The sequence below is a fragment of the Ictidomys tridecemlineatus genome, chromosome 2 (assembly GCF_052094955.1).
Source record: "Ictidomys tridecemlineatus isolate mIctTri1 chromosome 2, mIctTri1.hap1, whole genome shotgun sequence".
Lineage (NCBI taxonomy): Eukaryota > Metazoa > Chordata > Mammalia > Rodentia > Sciuridae > Ictidomys > Ictidomys tridecemlineatus.
The window spans coordinates 88,402,791-88,426,925 of NC_135478.1; the positions used below are offsets into that span (position 1 = coordinate 88,402,791).

The window sequence follows — 24,135 nt, forward strand, 5'->3', positions numbered from 1 at the left end:
TCAGCCCAGGAAGCAGCAGGATCACCAAGGGTCCAGTTTCAGTCTTTGGAGACCCAGCCTGAGAGTTTTTCCCCAGAACCTCAGTTCCTGCAGGACACAATGTGGTCTCACTGGGCATACTTCTTCGCCTTCCCACCACTGGGATTCATTGTGTGAATTCCTGTCCAGCCCTGAGTCACACCCAGGCAAGTGCTTTCTCTGGAGAAACTTGCAATTCTTACAGCAGGAATCTCCAAGAGACAGTGGCCCAAGTATCACATTTCCATAGGTAGTGCTCCGCCCTGCTCAGAAACTCCTTTTCCATGACTATAAGATAATAAACTTGATTAACTGGATTAGATGCTTCCCGGAATGCCACTACTATGTAAAATTGCAGTTCTTCAAATGAGCTTTCTTAAATTTCTAATATAAAGGGCAAAAGAAGCCCTTTCTTTGCAAACAGGTGGATTTTTGAACCAAGTTCATTTAGAAACCATGCTTGGTGGTTAGCTGCTTGTGCTCTGAGAACTAAAAATTCCAACCTATCTCTTCAGTTAGGGTCTTTTCCTGTGGCTTTAGAGTGTGGAATATGTGCTCTGTGTCCCCCTTTGCTGTAGTAAACATGACCTGCCCCTCCAGTAGTCTCATTCTTTGTGAACCTTTGTCTTTCTTCATATTTAACATAATTTTTCTCCTTCAAGGGCCTGCCTTCCTCCCCTTGATTCTTTGTGGCACTATACAGATTGATATATTAATATTACCTTTGCTGATTAAGTATTCCTTTGTTCCTTAGAACTATTCCCTTTTTTTGTAGGTGGGGGGTTGAACCTGGGGACACTTTACCTCTGGGCTACATTTCCTGTCCTTTTTAGTTTTTGAGACAAGGTTTTGCTAAATTGCTGAGGCTGGCCTTGAATTTGCAATCCTGCCTCAGCTTCCCAGGGTGCTGGGATTACAGGTGTGCACCACAGTGCCCAACTCCTTAGAACTACTATTAATGGAAGGGAATGGGAGGGCCAAAAAGTTAAATCTCTATTTCAGGGCATCAAAAAGAATGTATATTTAAAAAGTTTGTAAGTTGTAAACTGATATACATAATTGTAAACTACTGTTAATTTTACAGAATTTCCAACAGTTTAAAAAAAGAAAGAAAGAAAGAAAGAAAGAAAGAAAGAAAGAAAGAAAGAAAGAAAGAAAGAAAGAAAGAAAGAAAGAATTTAAAGTTAGTTTACAAATAATATCCTTTTGGGCCAGGTGTGGTAGCACACCCCTGTAATCCCAGAGGCTCAGGACACTGCGACAGGAGGATCAAGAGTTCAAAGCCAGTCTCAGCAACATTGAGGCACTAAGCGACTCAGTGAGATCCTGTCTCTAAATAAAATACAAAATAGTACTGGGTATGTGTCTCAGTGGTCAAGTCCCCCTGAATTCAATGCCTGGTACTGCCCCAAAAAATAATAACATTCTTTTAGAATCCTATGATAGATCAAGTTTTTAACCGTTTAATGAAACTATGTTTTATAAATCATTAAGACTTGATGCTATTATTTTCCTTCTAGAATAAAAATAAATCAAGACTGGATTTTCTCATACAAAATCACCAAAACTTTTGAGAATTCAAACTCAGAGAATTCAATCCTACAATTTTCTTTTCATCTGAGTATATACTATGACAGTATGTCTTATAAGTTGGCCCTTTCTTCTAGAAAGACATTTTTTACAGTCCAATTACACATAGCTAAAAAGTACAGCACATATGGAACAAGTTAAAGAAGATGTGTTTCTTCTAACATAATATGGTATTCAAAGTTAATCTTCTTAACTCACATAACCAAAATTTTTAAAAAACAAAACAACTTTAACCCTATAGTCTCAGCAAAACACTTGGATAAAAAGCAAAATCAAGTATGTTCAGCCCTAACAAAGCATACAACCAGTTCATCAGGAATCACAAGTGATTCCTAAACTCACAGTCTCTTTACAGACAACAAAACTACAGCAGAAAGAACACAGAGAACTGTAAAATACATTATCACTTTCCCTCTGAAACAGATAATCCCAACACAATCTCAGAAACTTCTATGCTCAAGACAACTCCTTGACATGCTTCCTGTCATTAGATCAAGCAGACTATCTTCTGGGATGTTGCCATGGTGAACAGAGATGGCTATTCTAAAAGAGGGGGAAAAAAACTACTATTGTCAATTATAGTCTCAATACTAGCATCTAAAAATCTGGTGCTGGAAGAAAAGCCAAAGCCACTTACAAATGAAGGAAAAGCCTCCTCGTTTACAATTTACATGATCTGATTAACTTAAAGGTTTAGAATTTAGTTCTTACTTCTCTCCAATAAAACAAGCAGGATTTCTTACCTTTTTACAGGATGCATGGAGAGATGCACAGATGGATGGTGGACAGAGGGATGGAAGAAAGGGTAGGTGAATGTGAAGGAGGTGTGAAGGGAGAAAAGGTAGCAGGGTGTTGTGTTTCTTTTCTTTGTTTTCCAATACTGGGGACTGAACCAGGGGCACTCTACCACACTGAGCTACACCCACAGCCCTTCTTATTTTGAGACAGGGTCTCACTAAATTGCCCAGTCAGCCTCCCAAGTCACTGGAATTACAGGAATATGTCACCACACCAGACAAGGAGGGAGAGAAGGAAGGTAAAAGGACACTAATAAAGGACCTCCCAGCCATATAAAAACAAGCCAGGAGTTTTTAACCTCTCTGAACTGAATCAAAAACAAAGGCAAGTAAGGAGAGGCAAACAATTTTAAGTAGAAGAAAATAGTAACACTAAAATTATTTGCAATTCTTCTCCAATGCAAAATTTCCTTTATTAACCATTTTGTAAACTAGTCTTCTAAATTCCTAAACCTGTGCTTCTCATTTATCTACGCATAATGGTCACTATGAAATAAGAGATTTTTTTTTTTACTTCAAGGGGCATATTTCTGATAGAGTACTATTTAGCTTACCACTTTGAAAAAAATCAAGAAATATTTTCTGAAATCTTTGTTTATCAAGCCATAATTTAAAATTCATATATGGTAAACATAGGATTACATCCATCTTGTATAGATTCCCTTTAAAATATACCCCCACACTTTGGGGCATAGGGGTAGGAGGTCCTGAGTATTTCTAAAAGTATATTTAAATCACAGTCAATAAGTACAGTGTTTCTCAGTGATGTAAACAACTCCACTGGATACAAAGTCCTAAAACTACTTCTTTTTTAAAGAGGTCAGGTTAAATAAAAACTATAATACAATAATATCCTGTCCATACATTGTAGTAATGGTAACAAAAGCTTTCTTGGACCACCTGACTCATCTAATTATGCAACACTACAATTACTAAGTCAACAGTCATTTAATAAAACTGGTATCATGAAACTGTCCAGTCCCTTTAAAAAAAAAAAAAAAAAACACAAAGGTCTGGGCTGAGGCTGTAGCTCAGTGGTACAGTTTGCCTAGCATGGATGAGGCACTGGGTTGAATCCTCAGTACCACATAAAAAAAATAAAATAAAGGTATTGTGTCAACCTACAGCTAAAAAATAAATGTTAAAAAAAAAAAGCCTATAGAGAACACAGAATATCTATTTTAAAAGTGAGGCGAGGCCAAATATTTTCTGAACCAAAATCTAATAAGCACAAACTAAAAATTTCAATACTGTATTTTTATTCATCCCAAAGTTGATGAAATATATAAAACACCAAAATTCTTCCCAATTTGGGCAGTAGCAATGAATGTCTAAAGATAATACAATTTATGTTTCTCTTGATTGCCTTCAAACAATTTAGATAGGAATAAGTAAAAATGATTGTGGCACCCACCTATAATTCCCTGCTACTTGAAGGTAAGGCAGGAAGATTAAATTCAAGGCCAGCCTGGGTAACTTAGCAAGCTCCTGTCTCAAAATTAAAAAAAAAAAATAAAAGGGCTGGGAATGTAGTTCAGTGGTAGAATGCCCTTGGGTTAAATCACCAGTACCAAGAGTTGGGGGGAAAAAGGACTGGGGAATATAGCTCAGTGATAGAGCATTTACCTAGCACTGTGGTAAAACCAGGGTTCAAACCCCAGTAACAAAAAATAATAATAATAATAATATTGGTTCAATATCACTTCATTCAATATGCTCAAAAGCAAACAAAAGTGTGGAGTCATACAGCTATAATCCTAGAGACTCAGAGGGCTAAGGTAGAAGAATCACAAGTTTGAAGCAGCAGCCTGAGCATCTTTAGTTAGATGCCATCAAAAAATAAAATAAAAAGGGGCTAGAGGTGTGGCTCAGTAGAATAGTGCCTCTGGGTTCAATCCCCAGTACCAGGAAGGAAGGGAAGAAAAAAAAAAAAAGGCAAACAAAATAGCCCAGAGTATATTTTAACTAAAAGCCTTTTATCTTAACTCATTGTGATTTCAAATGGCCAATAGACAGATGTGTCAATAGATGTTAGCTTGGTTAGCTCTACATTGCTTCACCAACAAAAGGAAAATAAACCCTCCACCACAATCATCTTTGCTCCCCCACAGGTATATGTTCTCCTTTCAGATAAATTCAGAACACCTTATTTAAAAAATTTGGCCCCATACGACCAGTATCAAATATAAATCCTAATTAATATTTGCAGGGCATTTTGAATTTTTTAAATTATCAAAATCTATATAAAAATTTCCAAGGATATCACTGTATATGCATAAATTGAATGAATAATAGGTTAATTCCTTTTAAATGTTCTGTTAAAAAGGTATAAAAAAAGTTTAAAATATTTAACTTTTGTTTTAGGTATGCTCATTCATCTAGCATACTATAATATGATCTTGGTGCTTTTTCCTTAAAAAATGAAGTATATAAAAGATAATCAACACTTCCTTTAATTGAATATTCCCTAATAGCTTTCCTTCAGAAATGATAAAAGAACTTGGCAAGCTACACCCTCAGCAGCCTTGGAGAAATCTATTCATTCCATATAACTTTCGAAGGCTTTGTCCATTGTCTACGGGATAAAGCCAAGGAAGTCGTGTTCCCATCTACCCAACTTCCAGCCTCAGGCAGCAGTACCCTATCCTATCTCTTCCCCCACCACACACACTGGAAGCCCTAAATACATGGAGTTGCTCAGACTGTAATTCAATTCAATTTCCCCTATCTGGCCAAAGTACAAAAACTTAAAGTGCAGACTCATATCTGGGCAGGTGGCAGGGTGTTGTCTATCTGTCGTTCTTTGTTTTCCAATACTGGGGACTGAATCCAGGGGCACTCTACCATATAGAGGTACACCCACAGCCCTTCTTATTTTGAGACAGGATTACACTAAATTACCCAAAACTGATAATCCACCTGCCTCAGCCTCTCAAATCACTGGGATTACAAGGATGTGCTACCAGCCAGACAAGGAATCTTTTTTTTTTTTTTAGGGGGTGGGGGTTACTGGGGATTGAACTCAGGGGCACTCAACCACTGAGCCACATCCCCAGCACTATTTTGTATTTAGAGACAGGGTCTCACTGAGTTGCTTAGGGCCTCGCTGTTGCTTGGTCTGGCTTTGAACTCACAATCCTCCTGCCTCAGCCTCCAGACCTGGTGGGATTTTTTTTTTCCTTACTTTCAATTCCACAATGCCTAGCACAGTATTTAGGAAGATGTACATTGTTCAGTGTAGATTTAATGGATAAAATGGATCTAAGCCCCTTTCTCTACACTTCAGTTGATTAATACCAATAAATTAAAACTCTGCTTCCATATGATATTCCGTCCAATATTTTAGGATCAAAAATCAGATGTGGTAAAAGTATACAAAAAGGTAATTTCATGACCCTCATTGTTTCTCACCAAGAATGATGAAAAAGGATAATACTCCCAGCCTCCCTGCCCCAATGCACTTAACACACTGCAGCCCAGATATTCCTCCAAACTGTTCACTTAATTCTCTGCTTAAGATTCTCCAGAGATTTTTCTAATGGTTTACTGAATGGTGATAATGCATTAAACCTGTATTTGTCAAGAACTTCCGTGATCTAATTTAAAGTACCTTTAAAAACTTATTTCCTTATTTTCTTCTTATCACATCTTTCTCAACAGTCAAGAAGAAATGATGGCTACGGCCTGCAATTCTCCAGTGAGCCTTTTATTAGTCACTTTTACCAGTTTGTCTTTCCTCCCTCCCACCCCTGAAATCCACAGCTTCCCATGCACTCTCTGAAGCTTCATTTGATAAGTCAATTCCTTCAGAAAACTTAATCCCAGTAACAACAGATCATTTCTACTCTTCAAAATTCCCAAAGCACTTTATGTGCACCTCCAACATGGCTCCGACTATATACTAACATAAGGAGTATTGGTAGTCCTCATTCTTACTAGCACCTAAACCTTCAAGAATCAATGTCTGGCTCAATAAAGTGACTGAGATACTAATGGAAGGACACCCCACAAAGGTCTTAACATGAACGGATAAAGTGAAAACCAATGGCTGCTCAAAGAGAAAACCAAGTTTAATTTAAACACACACTGACTGCAGCCGGGGGATTGTGAAAGATCACTTTACTGGTCAACATATAAAGCATGCAGGCATGCTGGGTATTAAGTCCATCCTCTGGAGTTCCATACTCACAGATATCCTATTTCATATAGGGGGTTCATCTGGTCAAGAGAAATTTGATGATTTGACAAATGGTTATCACAGTGAAGGTCAATATGCTATCATACATTGACATTGATTTGACTTGACAAAGATGTGGCTAACTAAAAAGAAAATAAGATGACAGTGCATAAAAGCATCCAATGATAACAATATATGGCAACAAAGTTAATAATAATAGAGAACTCTGGGCAAAAGCCAGTCTTCCACTCTAAAGAAACTTTAATACTTTGACATTTTTGACAATCTAATGATAATTGGAGAAGTCTTTTTTCCTTAGCTTTACAGAAGGTTGATGGAAGACTCTAAGTCAATTGGTGTTGAAATGTGTGCTCTCCCCTGTGAAACTTATCACTGTCCAGGAAGAGAGCATGACATGACACAAGAGCATAACTAAGAAGCTGTTTGGACACCTACTTACCTGACTGAAGATAACCTAGATGGGAATGAAACAGAAGCCCAGTGAGAGAAACTAAGTCTTTCTAAGCAGCTATCTGACAGTATATTATGGATGCAACATGAAAAAACTTAATCTTGGGAAAACGGAAGCAATAAATGATTAGACACTTTAAAAATTTTTATTTTGGACCTGCCAATTTAGCTGTATTGAACTACAGCCACATCCCAAGTTTCAAGCATAAGATTAGTAAAGTTCTATCATCTTTTACACACACACACACACACACACACACACACACACGTTTACTTCATCCCAAGTGATGACACCTTACAAAACAAAACTCAAAAAAATTAGTTAGCTAAACATTTTGAATTAGAGAAACAAATCCCTAATATTACAGCAGGATCATGAACTTGGAAGAGGCAAAGAAATGAAAAGCACATTCCCCAACTCAATTAAAAACAACAACAAAAAAAGCAACAGAACCCACTAAAAACTTCCAAACATTCTCATACTCATATTTTAAAAGGTGCTCTAAATTCAAAATTCATTAACTTTCTAGGAAAAAATAAGCAACTAATTATATACTTCAGCCTCCTATAGGTAGTGACTATGTCTTTCCCAGAAAATAGCCCAATGCCCAGCACTCAGCAAATGATGGTTGAAATGAATTCTATACTTTACTTCCTCCTCCAAGGATAAGAGATTCAATAGCATAAACAGATTCAATGGCTAAACTCTCTAATCAGTCTTTTCCTAATTAAACCTTTGCCAGGTCATTTTAGATATTTATGTTAGCCTAGAGATATTTACTCTAGATTAGATTTACCCAAGATCAAATTTACTTCAAGTTATACTCTTTGAAAAAGTCAAAATACCGAATAAAAATGTAAATTAGTAAAATGGGATTTTTATTTTTTGTTTCTTAACAATAATCTACCTCTAGTGCTATTAGTTTAAAAAAAGTCTCTTTAAAGCTAATGTTTAATACTCTTGCAATTATTACACCAGTCCTCCTAAATACAACAAGCACTTGAACCTGAACAGTCCTTTGGGTATGAACTCTTGTGAGTTGATAGTATCATTCTGCAAAGAAAAAATACATTAGCCCATACCAGGGTACATGTGAGCTAGATTTCAACAATTGCTGAATCCCCATGACAGCTCTGTGTGCCTCTATCAGAGATGCATATTAAAAATGCAGACTTGGGACCCTCTGCAGATGAAGTGAGTAAGAATTTTCCCAGGTGATATTATGTATGCTAAAATATGAGAACACTTGATCTAGTTAGTGGAGGGGGAAAAAAACTATTTGTGAAATCTTACATTCTGATATAAGATTCTCTTCTCAGTTATAATAAAACTTCTTGTGACCAAAAGAAAAAAAAAAAAAAAAACAGGCACTTGAAGACTCCTGCAAGTCCAACAATTATAATTTGTCAACCAGCCAACTATGGCAAAAAAAAAAAAATTTGCTTTTTATATCCACATGCCTTTACTCTGCCTATGAAATTAATACTTTAGTACTCTGTGTACTTTCTGACATCTTCCAGAAATTCAGTTGTCAGAAAAAAGTTTCATGCTTAATTCACCAGTATTTTTTAATGACATAAAAGTCAGAGAAATGGATAAATACGTTGTAAAAGACTTTCCAGTTTCAAATTTCTCCTACATATAACCCAAAAACAAAATTTTTAATTTAAATTTTCTTCATTATTTTCAGAAATCCAAATTTCCCAAAGGATACTTTGGAGATTTTTTTCTGTTATAATAGGAATACAAATCAATTGGCTATACATTTTATATGTACATATATTTTTAAAAATATAAATAAATATGTACTTTAAGAACTTACAAGTTAGGAATGTAGTTCAGTGACAGAGTGCTTAGCACGTATGAGGCCCTGGTCTAATACCCAGCACCAAAAAAAAAAAAAAAATTACAAACAGATTTAACAAATATAAAGATTAATTCACTTTTTATATTCATAGTGTACCCTCAATTAAAATCCCTGGATGCCCATCAAACCAAACTTCCAGAAGCATTCATTCATATATGCATATTAATTTAATATTAATTTAACTTTTTGAAATATAAAATATACAGCATTTCCAAGGCAAATTACTTTAAGGGTAAAATGTTAATGCCATAATTGAAACAAATTTCTTTTTTAGGAAATGTTCAAACTTTTAAATGCTTAAAAGATTGAATTCCAGAAAGTTTTTACAAAATTAAGTAAAACTGCCAGTTTTTAGAATAATATAGCAAAACTATCTGTAACATTACCTCTAGGATCTAAAGTTAATAATAAATTATTAGCTCTGTAGGTGCCATTATACACTGATTACTCTTTTCACAGAATACACAGGAAATAAACTTGGAATTAATTTAAATCATAAAATAATAATCAGAATTACAGTTTCAATGAATGTTTACTTCTTCTTGCTTTCTATGCAGAAATTTCCAGAAGAAAATGATTATTTACATAGCTGACTTCTAGATTCCCACTTATCTCAGCAAGCCATTACAATTTTGGGCCCAATACTTCATTCTGTAGTAATTAAACAGATGTGTCGTTCTACTATTTAAAGAAAACACCTCAACTGATGTGCCACTGAACTTTTTAAAAAGTCAGTGATTAGTCTGCAATCCTCCTAACATTCAAAGAGTTGTATCAGATTTACAGTCTCAATATAGCAAAAGCTGACACCTATTTCATAACTACTAAATTTACCTCATGTATTCAACAAAAACAAATTTAATAAACATAAAAGGTAAAAAAACAAATCAGCAAACTTTTGAATTTTTCCCTATGTCATTCAAGTTAAGATTCAAAAATAAATCCAAAACTACTTTCCACTCTAAGACTGATGATCAAGCATCTAGTATAATGCCTAACATATAAGGAGTGAAATATAAATATTTGACTACTATCTGCTTTCTAATTTCCAACTTATTACTTTAAAATCATCCATGAGTCCCTCCTAGTTTATTATTATTATAAAATTAATAATCACAACACAAAAATTATTATACAAAAAAATGCAGAAGAGGAAACAGATTTATTATGACACATAGCATGAATTTGGAGTGGTAATCCTTATAAACCAAATATTCTTATTAATTCTATATGTATGATACTAATGAAAAATTTGAAAATACTCTGATCAATTGATAATCAAGATACAACACACTGATTTTCAAGGCATTAGATCATAATTCTTATTTAAAATAATATAACATTTAATTAAATTATTTTAAATAAAATTTAATTAAAATTTAAAAATTTCAATTCACTATTCTTAAATCCTTTCAGGAACAAGCCTAGGTGTTTTATACACCAAAGTCAGTAAACAGTTGTAACTGCCTTTTTTAAACATCAAATGATATGATTCAATTAAGACTTTCTTGACAATCTTGGATAACCACTTCCATATATCAAATATCAACTTCAGTGTTGGACTGGCAACTCATAACATTTGTAGGTCAGCCAAGTCATTCTATCCCTAATGAATTTATAAGTTAACAAGAATTCTGACACATAAAAATCATTAAGCACTTTGACCCAAAAAAATAGTATTCTTCCACAGTCACCTGTTCTACAGGACAATTACATACAACTCATGCTTTTTGCCAAGCATCCAAAGTACTTATTATCTACAACATTAATAAGAACAATTTATGGAAAATCATTCAATTAATTTTTAAAAAAAAATTTAAATTTCCATTTTAGAAACTATAGAATAGGGGCTGGGGTTGTGGCTCAGAGGTAGAGCACTCATCTAGCATGCATGAGACACTGGGTTCAATCCTCAGCACCACATAAAAATAAAATATATTGTGTCTACCTATAACTAAAAAAAAATTTTTTTTAAACTATAGAATATAAAAGGAAATACGTAAAAAAAGAAAGTGAGCCTTCTTTTAAATGCTTTTTAAGCATTCTCTCATATATCATTATTACTTGATCATTATTATTATACAATACTATAATTTTAAAAGTGTGGGCAACTAAACTAAATCAGCACTTAGCCCATGAGAGTGCTTCTGTCCCCCAGAGTATCCTCTCAAGCATAATGCCCCAATCATACTGGAAATCAAATAAATCTGCCCTAGCTATATTAATCACTTGACACTGTTATATTTAAGTCATTTAATTTTGGGGGGTAGAAAGGTACAAGACATGTTTAATCCATTTGAGGGCTCTGGCTGAGATCTAGTTAATAGAGCCTTTCCTGCAGCAATGCAGATAATTTGAGTAGCAAAGGTGACTGAAGCAGTTAAGAGCCCCTCTTTGTTAAACTCTCCATGAACTAAATAAATGGTATGACAAATGTTCCAAAATAAGAATCATTGTCAACACATGCTATTTCTTCCCTAAACAATCAACTGTAGGTTAATTTGTACAAGGATGCCAAGGCAGAAGCTTTTTCATTATAAATATATACTAGGCTACTTTTAAAATAAGCTAAAAATATAGGGCCTAAAATTTAACTGCAAGTATCTAAATTTTTCTCCTTTAGACTAAATATGTTTAAATGTGAGGAACACACTTGCGTATAAATAGCAAACACCAAAATAGCTTACATTTAAAAACAGGTCCAAGATTACCTTTGAAAAATAAAATAACCTTAATGAAGAGAACTTGAAGAAGTTTACATTTCCCTTACTCAGGCAGTCCTTTAAAATACTTACTTATTGGTTTCAAAAAGTAAGCCCCAAGAGTAACAAAAAGGCTCACCTCCCCCAACTTTAGCAAAGTCAGAAATAAGTAGTATTTTAAGGTTGATATTTTTTGGCTGGACATGCAGCTCAGCAGGAAAGCACTTGCCTAGCACACAGGAAGCCCTGGGTTCCAGCCCCTGCACCCAAGGAGTGGGGGCGGAGGGGGTGTATTTTGCCTGATATTTTTGTTAAATATGAAGAGGCTACTAATGACAAAATAAACTGTGGGCAGCTGACCTTCATTTTCACTTTATCACTCTATGCATACCATCTTTTTCAACACAAAGGCTCTTCACCTTTATCCAATTTTTATCTTCTGGGTTTTATTTTGGATTGTTTTTTGTTTTTGTTTTGTTTTTTAATCAAGACAGTTCTGCTGCATGATTAAATACAAACTGCAGATTATTATTCCACCACAATACCCTGGCAACCAGCTCATATTCAGTCACATTATCAGGCATTTATAAAAAAATAAAAAATAAAAAAAGAACAACTAATTGTATGATCATGTGGTTATTGTAGAAGCCCTTTAGTTCAATCCTAGATGGGCCTCAAGAGGATAATGCTTATTCTGTTGAACTCACTGCCAAATCACAATATGAAAGAGCCAGGATCAAAACAAGACCCAATTATACAAAGAGTGCATTTTATCAATGTCGGGTTTATAAGAAATAGGTATGTGGCCTAGTACTTGTGTAAAATTGTTCAAAAATATTTACATAGATGGAGCTTTAAAGAAAATTATGGAACACTTACTAGCCATAATGATATTCAATGAGAAGAACCTCTTCAGGTAGCATCAGGATGGCAGCTCAGAGATGAAATACTTAAAGCAACCGAGTTCAGTTTCATGCTTCCCTAGTATTTAAAACAGATTTCTATACTGTTTGCATCTTTTTTTTTGGGGGGGGGGGGTGGTGCTATTTGTTATTTCTACATTATTTTCTAGAACTTTTAAAATCTTACCTCCTTAGTATATACCAAGTTTTAATTTCTGTTTGCTTAAGAATCATAAAACAAAATCAAATGGAAACCATATGTAGGTACTTTTTCTGACAATCATTGACAGAAAGTTCAGCACAGTGATCTATAAATAAATCAGGTTAGTCCACTCTTCTTTAACCAGGCCCCAGACTCCTGTGGCGTAGCCTCAGCATCCAATCCTGCTTCACCCAGTAGCTATCCCCTTTCTTTCTAAGTAACTCTGACTTTTCATTATCTGGGCATATGATAATAGATTTATAAAAGAAAAAGAGAAGAGGGGAAAAAAACCTCTAATGACAGCAAATGTATAACTCTACATTTTCAATTACTTCAATAAGATATTTTATAAAAACACGTGCTAACTCCTGTCAGGTACTCAAATATATTCAAGAATATTCAAATGTGCTACATTCATGTCAAGTTTTTATAAGCCCAAAACTATTTTATTTTTACTTCCTCTGTTATCAATTTGGCATGAGCAGAGTTCAGTAGATCAAAGACTAAATGCATGAGATGATGCTGTCGAATCAACACTTGTTAAAATCAGAAAAAGGTAAGTCCCTGGTCAAGAAGAGCGCAGGCCAAGGCTGTTTCTATAAGTACAGGAAATAGATTTGATTTGATATAAATTAAATTCTAACAGTAATGTAGGTTTTATTTAAACATGTCAGATAAAGTGAATTTACTCATTTAATATGGCATAATCACACAGCTGGTCATGTACATCCTGCCAGAAGACAACAGTTTCAAAGTTAAAAGTTTACAAAATATGCTTTAAAAGTTACAAAATATGGGTTTGGGTTCCACCTCTGTTAGTGACATGACTAATTACAGACTTCTCTAAGCTTCAATTTCCTTTTGGGTGTGCTAAGTTCAACACAAAAATGGAAGAGGACGTTCATTTCTGCTGACCATCAAGAACCATTCCCCTTTCTTTCTTCCTAAGAAAATCCCAGTTACATTTAGGGACTTTTTAATTTTCATCTTTTACACAAAATACTTCAACAGCAAGATCAACTTAATGCCAAATAAATATGTTGGCAAAGTGTTTGCTTATAAAACAAAGGTGTTGCTCTCTATAAATGTGATTTCACATCTCTACCCTATTCAAATTTAATAGTCAGAAATACATAATTTTTTTCATGAATTATTTAGGACTTTAATCTTATTAACACTTAAATATTTCCTCCAATTTTTCATATTGAGACTCTTAAATCAGTTTCCCTGAACAAGAGATAAAACAAACTATTTTACTGGACAAAGAAATATTTAAGTAACCAACTTAATGTACAACAATTTCATCTAAATAAAGTTTTCTATTAAAGGATAAACTTTTGAAATAAAATACAGACAAATAAGGAGGCAGAGGAGAGGTTCCAAACATCTATCCATAAAATTCCTGGACTAATTTATTTATTCGTAAGTAACAATGTATTCATCACCAAAATTATTTGAATTAAAAAGAAAAAAGAGGCAATGGGCCTGTAATTCTCAGCAACTCAGGGTGCTGAGGCAGGAGAGTTATGAGTTCAAAGCCAGCCTCAGCTGGCACTAAGCTAAGGAGAGTAAACTAAGTGAGACCCTGTCTCTACATAAAATACAAAAAAAGGGCTGAGAATGTTGCTCAGTGGTCAAGTGCCCCCGAGTTTAATTCCTGGTACCATAAAAAAAAGAAGAAGAAGAAGAAGAAGAAGAAGAAGAAGAAAGAGGGCTGGGGTTATAGTTCAGTTGGTAGAGCACTTGCCCAGCACGTGTGAGGCACTCGGTTGGATCCTCAGCACCACATAAAAATCAAATAAAGGTATTGTGTTCATCTAATACAAAAATAAAAAAAAAACTTAAAGACTGTTATACAGTTTACATAGTGTAGTCAATTCTCAATTTGTTCCAATGGTGACTGTCACACCTCATTAAGAAAGAGATTTTACTCAGGTTTACTTTACATCTGTAGGGGGCTTTATATCAATGGAAAAAGATTAGACCATGATCCCTATACTTACCAGTACTTAACCCCCCCCCATCAAACAATTAAACTTTTCCCTAAATCAATCATCTTTAAATTATAATTTTTTATCAACTACTTAATTTTCATATCATTAGAACATAAGTCCTTTCTTCACATACTATATCACTATAATCTCAACATAAATGTCTCATTTTTTTCATTTAAAAAAAAAACTAATTACATGGGTCAGTAAGTTACCCATGGTAACACATCAATTTTATTTACTTTCAAAAGTCAGACTTCCGGGCTGGGGTTGTGGCTCAAGACGTGAGGCACTGGGCTCGTCCTGGCACTCAGTACTACATAAATAAAAAACTAAATAAACAAAATAAAGGTTTTTTTTTTTTAAAAAAAAGTTGACTTCAACTTATCCTCTCAATTTCAAGCACATTTAGCTTGATAATCCGAATTCAATGGATCTTTTTCTATTCTTCATATGAAAAAATCCTTAAGTCAATATAATCATGCCATAATTTTACAATATGAATCTATTACTGAAGTCTTAATTATATCTTTTAAGAATATAATTATTTAGTAGTCTAATATAAAAGTATGTATGCACTAGAATCATCTAGATAATCATCGTACAATGAAAATTATTACTATGTGAAAGCTTTAGCAAACTTTCAGAACAAAACACTGGAAAACAGAATTACAATAATGATTAAAGAAATCAAAAAATATATATTAAGACTTGGATTAGATTCCAGTTAAAACCAAGATACCTTATAAACTACTTAGAACTATTTACCTCTGAATATATATCCTCCCTGCAAGTACTTTGTTTCTCATAAAATACAAATGTATTTTTCTATTATCATCCATAAAAATGAAAGGTAAAGGAAAATTTATTTTTCAGGTACACTGTATAATCAATCTCAAAAATTCCAATTGTAAAAAGAAATGCTGATACATTAAATACTTTTACATAACTACAATGCTGCAGAACCATATAATTCATCTTTTTTTCAAATCCACTATTCTACACTTGAAAAGTAAGTTCAAATAATTTTAATTTTTTTTTAAATTCAAAGATTAATCAATGAGATGAAGAGAAAGCCTACATTTGGGGAGCAAATTTTTGCTACACACCAGATAAAGCACCAATCTCCAGGGTATATAAAGAACTCAAAAAACTTAACACCAAAAAAAGCAAACAACCCAATCAATAAATGGGGCTAAGGAGCTGAACAGACACTTCTCAGAAGAGGATGTACAATCAATCAACAAATATATGAAAAAATATTGAACATCTCTAGTAATTAGAGAAATGCAAATCAAAACTACTCTAAGATTTCATTTCATGTCAGTCAGAATGGAAGTTATCAAAAATACAAGCAATAATAAGTGTTGGCAAGGATGTGGGGGAAAGGTACACTCATACATTGCTGGTGGCAGTATGGAGATTCCTTAGAAAACTTGGAATGGAACCACCATTTGACCCAGCTATCCTACTCCTCAATCGACACTCAAAGATTAATTCTATAAAGAAAAATTTTCAGAGGTTGACTTTGCCATTTTAATTTGCCTTTGCTAGAACTTCATTGTTTTTCTTTCATTTTCCTCTTGACCTTGGCTGTGACTTAAGGAGCAGTATTTATTTGATCATTTAAAAAGCAGATGGTTTCTGGCACAGTGGCTCACGCCTATAATCCCAAGCAGCTGGGGAGGCTGAGGCAGGAGGATCACAATTTCAAAAAAAAGAAGTAGATGGTTCAAGGAAGTATTCTGTTGATTTAAACAAGCTAAAAATGAGGCTCTTTTGAGGAAAAGGCTATTTATAAAATCTCAAAGCTTCACCTCAAATCCACTTAATAATTACAAAAGGAAAGAACATACATTGGAGATATCTGGCAGACACCAACTTACCTTGACAAAGTGATTAAACTTAGTACTATTAATTCTGGCATACTGTACCTCTGATGTGACACATGGGAAATATACAACATTATCTACCCTACGTATGGCCAAAAATGTTTGACTTTCATCATGAGGAAACTATTGACAATTTCAAAATATCGAAAATTTTATAGGATAACTGAACTTGTCCCTTCCAATGACATCAATATCTTCAAAAAAACCAAACAAGGATAAAGAAAGAAAACTTAGGCAAAGTGGTACCTTCCGAGAAACTAAAGAGACAAAACACATAAATGCATTATATGAACCTGACTAAACCCTGCCTGGATCAGAGGGAAGAAAAGCTATAATAAGTATTATTGGGACAACCATGGAAATTAAAATATGAACTGAATATTAAATATTCTAATGTGGATGTCCATTCTTATGTGGATGTTGAAGTTCTTCAGTATGACAACAGTTTTATAGTTATGTAAGAAAATATCCCATGTTCTTATTAGGATTTACAAGGATAAAGGTTCATAATGTCTGAAAACCACTTTCAAATGGTTGAATTATCAGGGGGAAAGGTATATGAATATACATGTGTAAACATTTTTCTAAATCAAAGGAGGAAGGGACTGAGGAAGTTGGATTCTTCCTTGGAGATAAACACAGGTTACATCAATCCCATCATTTGAGAATATGATCACACGCTACACTGATTATATAGATCATATTCTACACTGATTATATTATATTAACAAACTAGTTCCCCATTCTCTTCTCTCAGCCTTCCTATACCCCTACAAAATGCCTACGTCTTTTTCAGAAGCTTACAGAGAGTTCAACAGTATAAACCACAATATTAGTGTTTTAAATTGTTGTCTCACACTTGTCACTGTCAGAAAACCCGATCTGTGTGTCCTAATGTTGTTTTTACAATGGCTCATGCCTCCTAGCATAGGCAGCAGCACCCTTTAAAAAGGAAAAAAAAAAAAAGGCAATAGGCAATATTTCTCTCCCTAAACACACAAGGAACTGCCAATTTGCCCCAATGCTTTTTAAGTCAATTCCTAAGACTTCTGATACTGATATTGGATCAAATGTTTTTAAAGATCTAAAGTTGTATTATTGTTACAATATGTATTTGTCTATGTAATAATCAAAAGGGAAAGGGAAAACACAACATTAAATTTTAAAATTATAGACAGTGAAAATTTAGTGGTAAGTTTTTGGTAAAACATATAAAGAAAATTAGATATTTCCACCTCTTGGGAATTAAAACCAAAAAAAAAAAAAATGCCAAATTTTAACTATTTCAATCTCCTCACATTATCAGATCCTCTAAAATTTTTCAAGAATTTACTATATGTCAACCCTCTCTGCAAAATTGATACTATGCTTAATTAGAATCACATAAAATAAGTCTCATTCACTGATTAAACAAACATTCTTGAGCACATACTAGTCTGTATCTGTTATTTCTGCAACAAACGCTCTTAACGCTCTACACAGCAATCTCCAATCCCTGGAAGTCCGTGCGTGCTCTCTTTACTATTGAGGGTTTTAGATTGCATGTCTTTCCCTACCACTAGGCAGTGAAGTAGACAGAAGACTCTGTTGTTAAAACGATTTTGTTAGTATAGGGGGTCAGTTTAGCATACTGTATCAATCTCTAAAATTCAAACTATGGGAAAGAATTTAATCAAAAGAAAAGAGCACAGGTGTAAATAATTATCAAAGATTATTAATATCAAGGTTATTAATTATTAATATCAAGGTTAGTACCTGATCATATTTTGTAATTTAAATTAATCTGTATCCTAAACTAGTAGGATGTTTAAGTTCATATCCTAATTTAGAATAAAATTAATTATTGTAAAATTATGTTCTTCCCATTCATATTCATCTTGTACATTAGGTGTTAATCTTCCTAATTATAGCTTTCCTGATCAGAAATATACAGCAATTCCTCAAAACCTATCAAGTAAGACAAATTCCTCATCCTTACTTCACTGTACTCCATAAACCTTTTGTAAGCTCCTTCCTGTGACTAGAACAAGCTCCACCTCAACCTAGATAAGTTCTATATATTCTATAAGATTTACCTCTAATGTCACCTTTTCTTACATTCTTATGGTGTTCTAACACAGACAAATTTCTATGCTTGTATTATACCTTTTTTGATTATGAGCTTATCAAGGGTAGGGATCCATTCCAATCCCTAAAATTGAACCCACAGACAGAGGATATGGCCATAAGGATGGAAAAATACACCCATCCGGCATGTGCCCTTCTTTGATACCACTATGGGCAGAGGTCAGCAAAGTTGCAACTCAACTCTATAGGGACACAACAATGTCAAATCTTCAAATACTGATCTCTCCATAATGTCATTTAGGTTTTGCCATGGAAGTCCTGATAAAGATCCTATGAGCAGGGGTTATCTTCACTACTCTGGTATTTTATATTGCTAAACATTAAAATTAAAAAATGTACTTACTTCGACTTAAAAGTACACACTTAAAAATAGTATTTGACAGATACTAGCAAGCATTAAATGTTATACAGAACAGAACCAAATTGTTTAAATATTGCCAAAATGATTTAATTTTGATGTACGCGTTGCCGTCATCCTACTAGCAGCAGCAGTAGCAGTCACAATTATAGTTTGACTACTATGTGTGCTATTTTAAGCACTTTATAAACTTCAGCTTCATAATCCAATTTAGAGTGATGAAACTGAGACAATAAGTTAAATATACTGACAAAAGACACATAACTTTTAAATGATCATGCAGACATTCAAACCCAAGCAATCCACAGCCCAAGCTCTAAACCACTATGCCACAAACAATTCCAAGACGAGAGCCCACAAGTGTTTCTCCAAGTGACAGGGACAAACTATACATGTATTATTGTTTTCTCTTACACTATTTCATAGCTATTTCAAGCATTTTTAAAAGTATAATATTATAAAACCCTTTATCATTTATGGGGATGTTTTATAACATTTAAATGCAAGATGTTGGCTTTGGTATTACATTTTACTGTGGCATTTCTAAGTAGTAAGCTCTTTTGGGACCACCATAAAGACAAAGGGAAATGCCAATATCATAACTAAAAAATAATGTTAAGGAACAGTGAGATGTCCCTATTTAAAAAAAAAAAAAGGAGACGATGCAAGTAATAGTACAGTTATATTTTTATGTTGAAGTTTAGTAACAGAATTCTGCCAAAATTTATTCTAGCCAAAATGAAATTACTTTTAAATACATTAGAGAATGAAACAGATTCCTACGTATCCTTAATTTACATGACTAATAGTCTTTTTGTATCCTTCATTTTTCATGTTTCCTCTATGTGTCATAGTTCCCATCACTTGAAATAAAGTTGTCTTTATGCCATTTTTCTAACTAAATTTCAAACATTTCTTACTATTAGGTTGAACCACATAATACTACCCTTTTCAACCTCTACTATATAAAAAAGTAGACACTTCATATGAGTACATCTAATAACTTTCTTAAAATTCAACTTTTATTAAAGGGAAGAGGCATATCCAACAAAGTTACAATTGTTCTATCACTATAATACTTTGCTGGTAGCACACAAAGGATAAACAATTTACATAGTCCTAAACTCAATAGAGAAAAACTCATTCCATGGGAAAATGTTCACAACCTATTTGTTAGAGAAGACTGAGCTACAAAACAGCATGATACCAATTTCGTTTATACATGAAAACATCAACTATTAAAACTCTGCATTAGCCTCCAGGATTTTCATTTCTTTGTTTGCTTCATTTTGTGGTTCTGTTTTCCTAGCTTTTTAGTTAAATATATAGTACTTCTGTAATTTTAAAAAATAATTTCAAAAATCAGTCAATTTTTGCTTAATTTTTGTCAAAAAAAAATTAATGAACCTATTCAATCTAAAACTACTATAAGAAATGTAAATAGCATACACCTTTGTGTTATCTCAGTACCAAAGCCCATAAAAAAATAACAACCTGATTTTCTTCTAACAGTGAAAATTTTTTTGTTGCTATGAATGATACTTCAATGAAATAATAAATAAATACTTCAATTAAATAAATCAAACAATTCGGTTTGGTTTCCTCACCATTACCAAACAATTTGTACTGCTAACACAAAAATGTTTAATCATGAGGGGATCAATATGGAACAGCAAAATGAAAGAAGGCGAGGCAGAACACATTATGAGAAATAAGAAATCAATTTAAAACAAAAACGGGGGGTAGGGAAAAAGAAAAGTTCTGTTCCTTTACATGTTACAAAAACATTTAACAGTAAAATATGTATATGTTTTGATATTGAAGAGGACAAACATAAATGCTATGAGTATCTCAAACTATCTTAATTTTAAAATTCTGATCAACAGAATTTGGGTGTTCTAACAATATTATCTAAATTAACTACTAACTACATGAAATGGACTTAATGATGATCATAAATTCTGAGATTTTGCTGATTAACTAGCTAAGTAAGCAATCTCACCCAGAATGAATTTTTGTATTTACAAAACAAATACCCTAAAAAATATCAGAAGATTTGAGTTTAATAAATAAGGTAAACAACTCAATTAGTCCACTGTGGTTTACTGCCCCCTAGCTGTTGTGGCAGCAGATACCAGAGATTAAAAATGGCTGCCAAGAAAAGTTGGAAAAGTGTCAAGGAGTTTAGGCAAATTTTTGAACCTTTTGAGCAGACTCACAAATATGCACTAAAGTTAGTTTTACTACTTCCTTTAAAAAAATAATGTTAACTAACAAAACATTTCAAACACTACCTGAAACTTTTCAACCACTAATTAACAAAACATAAAGTAGTTAGGCAAAATGCCTCTTACCAGAAACTCGAACTAATAAAATTTCCTCTGGTTATAATTTGATGGTAAATATGAAGAGCAACTTAGAACAATAAAATCCTTACATTAGTTCAGTTTCTAGATATCAGATGCAATTTGATGTGGAAATTAGTTAACACCAAAGCCAATCTTCTTGAAATCACTGAATTACTTAAAATGCAGTAACAAAGCAAGGGAAATTTTGCTAAGATCTTTTACAGTAATCAAACCAGATCCTTTATAGTAATCTTTTTTTCAAAATTCTGTCCAATATCATAATTTTGCCCAATAAGGCTTACACTTAAGTTCCTGTGTTACTTTTCAAATTTTCCACCAAAGAGTTCAGCTGGCAATGAATCATAAGAGCCCAGTCTAAGAAAAAGCAATTCTGTTCATTTTACTATCATGCTAATTATTCAAAATTTCCTATTATTTAAGAACAGTGGATTCTTAGTCTTATTTCCACCCCAACACACCCAGGGAACACTTACTTTTCTTTAACAATAGTCATTTTACAAGAATCTAATTCTCAGTGTGATTGGGAAAGAACATGAGAACTTGGGTAAAATATGGGTTAGGAAGAAGAAGGGTGAGAGTGAGGATTATAGACAAACCCATTATTAAACACTTGGAATCTTTCTTAATCAGTCTTAACCTTTTCAGAATTTACCACTGTTCAAATAATTTTTAAGAAAAAAACATAATCCTTACCCTGCAGTTCATGATGTATTACACCCACAAGGTTGGGTTCATCTCCCCACCAGAATATCCATAATTCTTTGCAATCTGGTTTGACATCACGACGCCATACACACAACAGGTTGGCTTGCAGGCAGCGGATGAAACTTAACAAGATTGGATCATCTTGGGCTGGGGCTGAAATTATGGGTCCACAGTCCCCATGCCCTCCAAAATTGTACCTACGCCATTTGATTCCTGTGAGTTCAGCCTGCAAAAAAGACAAGAAAATTTCAATCATTTTGATGTTTCTTTTTACTTATAGACCACTAAAAACAAGCTTTCACAGAGAAAAGCAAATTTGCTAAGATAAATATTTACACTCAACTCCACAACATGATTTCTCCCAAGGAGAACTAGGATTTTGCAGTAAATATTTAGGCAAATAAAATGGTTCAACAACAAATAAAGATTATCAGCTTGTTAAAAAAAATGAGTAGAAATCTTGATAGAAATTACTTCCTTTGCCCCCTCTAAAATCAAGAAAGGCTATCAGATTAGGGATGCTCAGCCAATGAATCTGAAAAACTGCAAAATCTGAAACACACTAGTCCCAAGCATTTCAGATAAGGAATACTCTACCTATAGAAGTAAAATAATTTCTTTCATAGTTTCCTCATTTCTTCTCATTCAGAAGCTACAGTTTAAATTCTTTTTAATCAGGGAAGCGTTAACATGCAACAGCACAATGCTTCATCGTGAACACCAAAAGGCTATTTAAGAAGAAGATGCTAACAAAACTGATTTAGTTATCAGCAATTTATCTGTGCTACTTAGCAGACAGCACACAGAAAAGCTCTGATTCTATAACAATTCCCTAATTATTTTGGTCTTTTGTTTTTCAAACACATTTTAAAACATGGGAACTCAAAACAAGCAGAGAATAGAAATCTTAACTCTGTTCCATCATATGCATTACATTTTAAGATTTCCAAAAGCTTAAAGAATTAAACTTTAAAAACAAAAAAAAAGAGGTGAACTCCTTACTTAGGTAATAATAAACAATACACTCAAAACTGAGAATAAAACTAATTCATAATGTAATTCTGTTTCCAACAATCCATGTGACCCTTACATCCAATCTTTCTTCATTTCTTCCCCTACAAAATCACTTTTTTGTCAACAAATTGTTTTTCAAAAAACAAGTACCAATGAGCAGAAAAAGTCATATCTTCTACCAACATGACTTAAAGAAATTTAAAGCGCCACAACTGTCAATAACTATAATGATCATATTTAAGAAAAAAAAAACATTTTTCTTTAATCCAAGTTTAAAGAGTTTCACTTCAAAAGAATGGTCACAAAAATAATATCCAAACTAACATTGTCAGTAACATATACTCTACTCATTGTCAGTAACATATACTCTACTCTGAGACACACAAATCTAATCTAATCCCAACTTGTAAAAGTTGGTATTGGCATCATTTAGGCTTTCATTGTACACTACTTGGTTTCCTCTGAGAATAAAAGTACTACATAACAAAAAAATTCTAAGACACATGCCTATAATCCCAGCGACTGAGGAGCTGTGCAGAAGGATCATGAGTTCAAAGCCAGCCTCAGCACTTAGGCCCTAAGAAAGTCAGCAAGATCCTGTCTCTAAATAAAACATTTAAAAAGGAGGCGGAATGTAATGTGGCTCAATGGTTAAGGGCCCCGGGTTCAATCTCCAGTAACAAAAAAAAGTTCTAGGCTCAGTGATACAGTGCTTTCTAGCATGTTCTTGGAAGGCTTAGGTTCAATCCCTAATAGCACACAAAAAAAATTTTTTTACAATATACATCATAACTGTATCAGAAATATTTATTAACATCTTACTTTACAGTCTTCTTGTTTTTCTGCATATATACTTTTAAATTTAAAACCATATTGAATGGTTTTATGTCCTTTTTTGTCACTTGTAAGTGTTTTCATATATTTCTAATTATTCTTCAAAATTAATTTTAAT

The 24,135-nt window shown here is 33.5% G+C and overlaps 1 protein-coding gene across 3 annotated transcripts in view; it reads right to left on the reverse strand.

Annotated features, from left to right (window-relative positions):
- Med13l (mediator complex subunit 13L) overlaps positions 1 to 24,135 on the reverse strand; it is a 293,930-nt gene that overhangs the window by 235,626 nt on the left and 34,169 nt on the right. For 2 of the 3 annotated variants that reach the window (XM_013360472.3, XM_005329638.3), the window contains exon 2: positions 22,158 to 22,395. In XM_013360472.3, coding sequence (XP_013215926.2) covers positions 22,158 to 22,395 — 238 coding nt within the window. Of the gene's footprint in view, positions 1 to 22,157; positions 22,396 to 24,135 lie in introns of those variants that run through there. The other variant, XM_078039088.1, reaches the window with a different exon arrangement.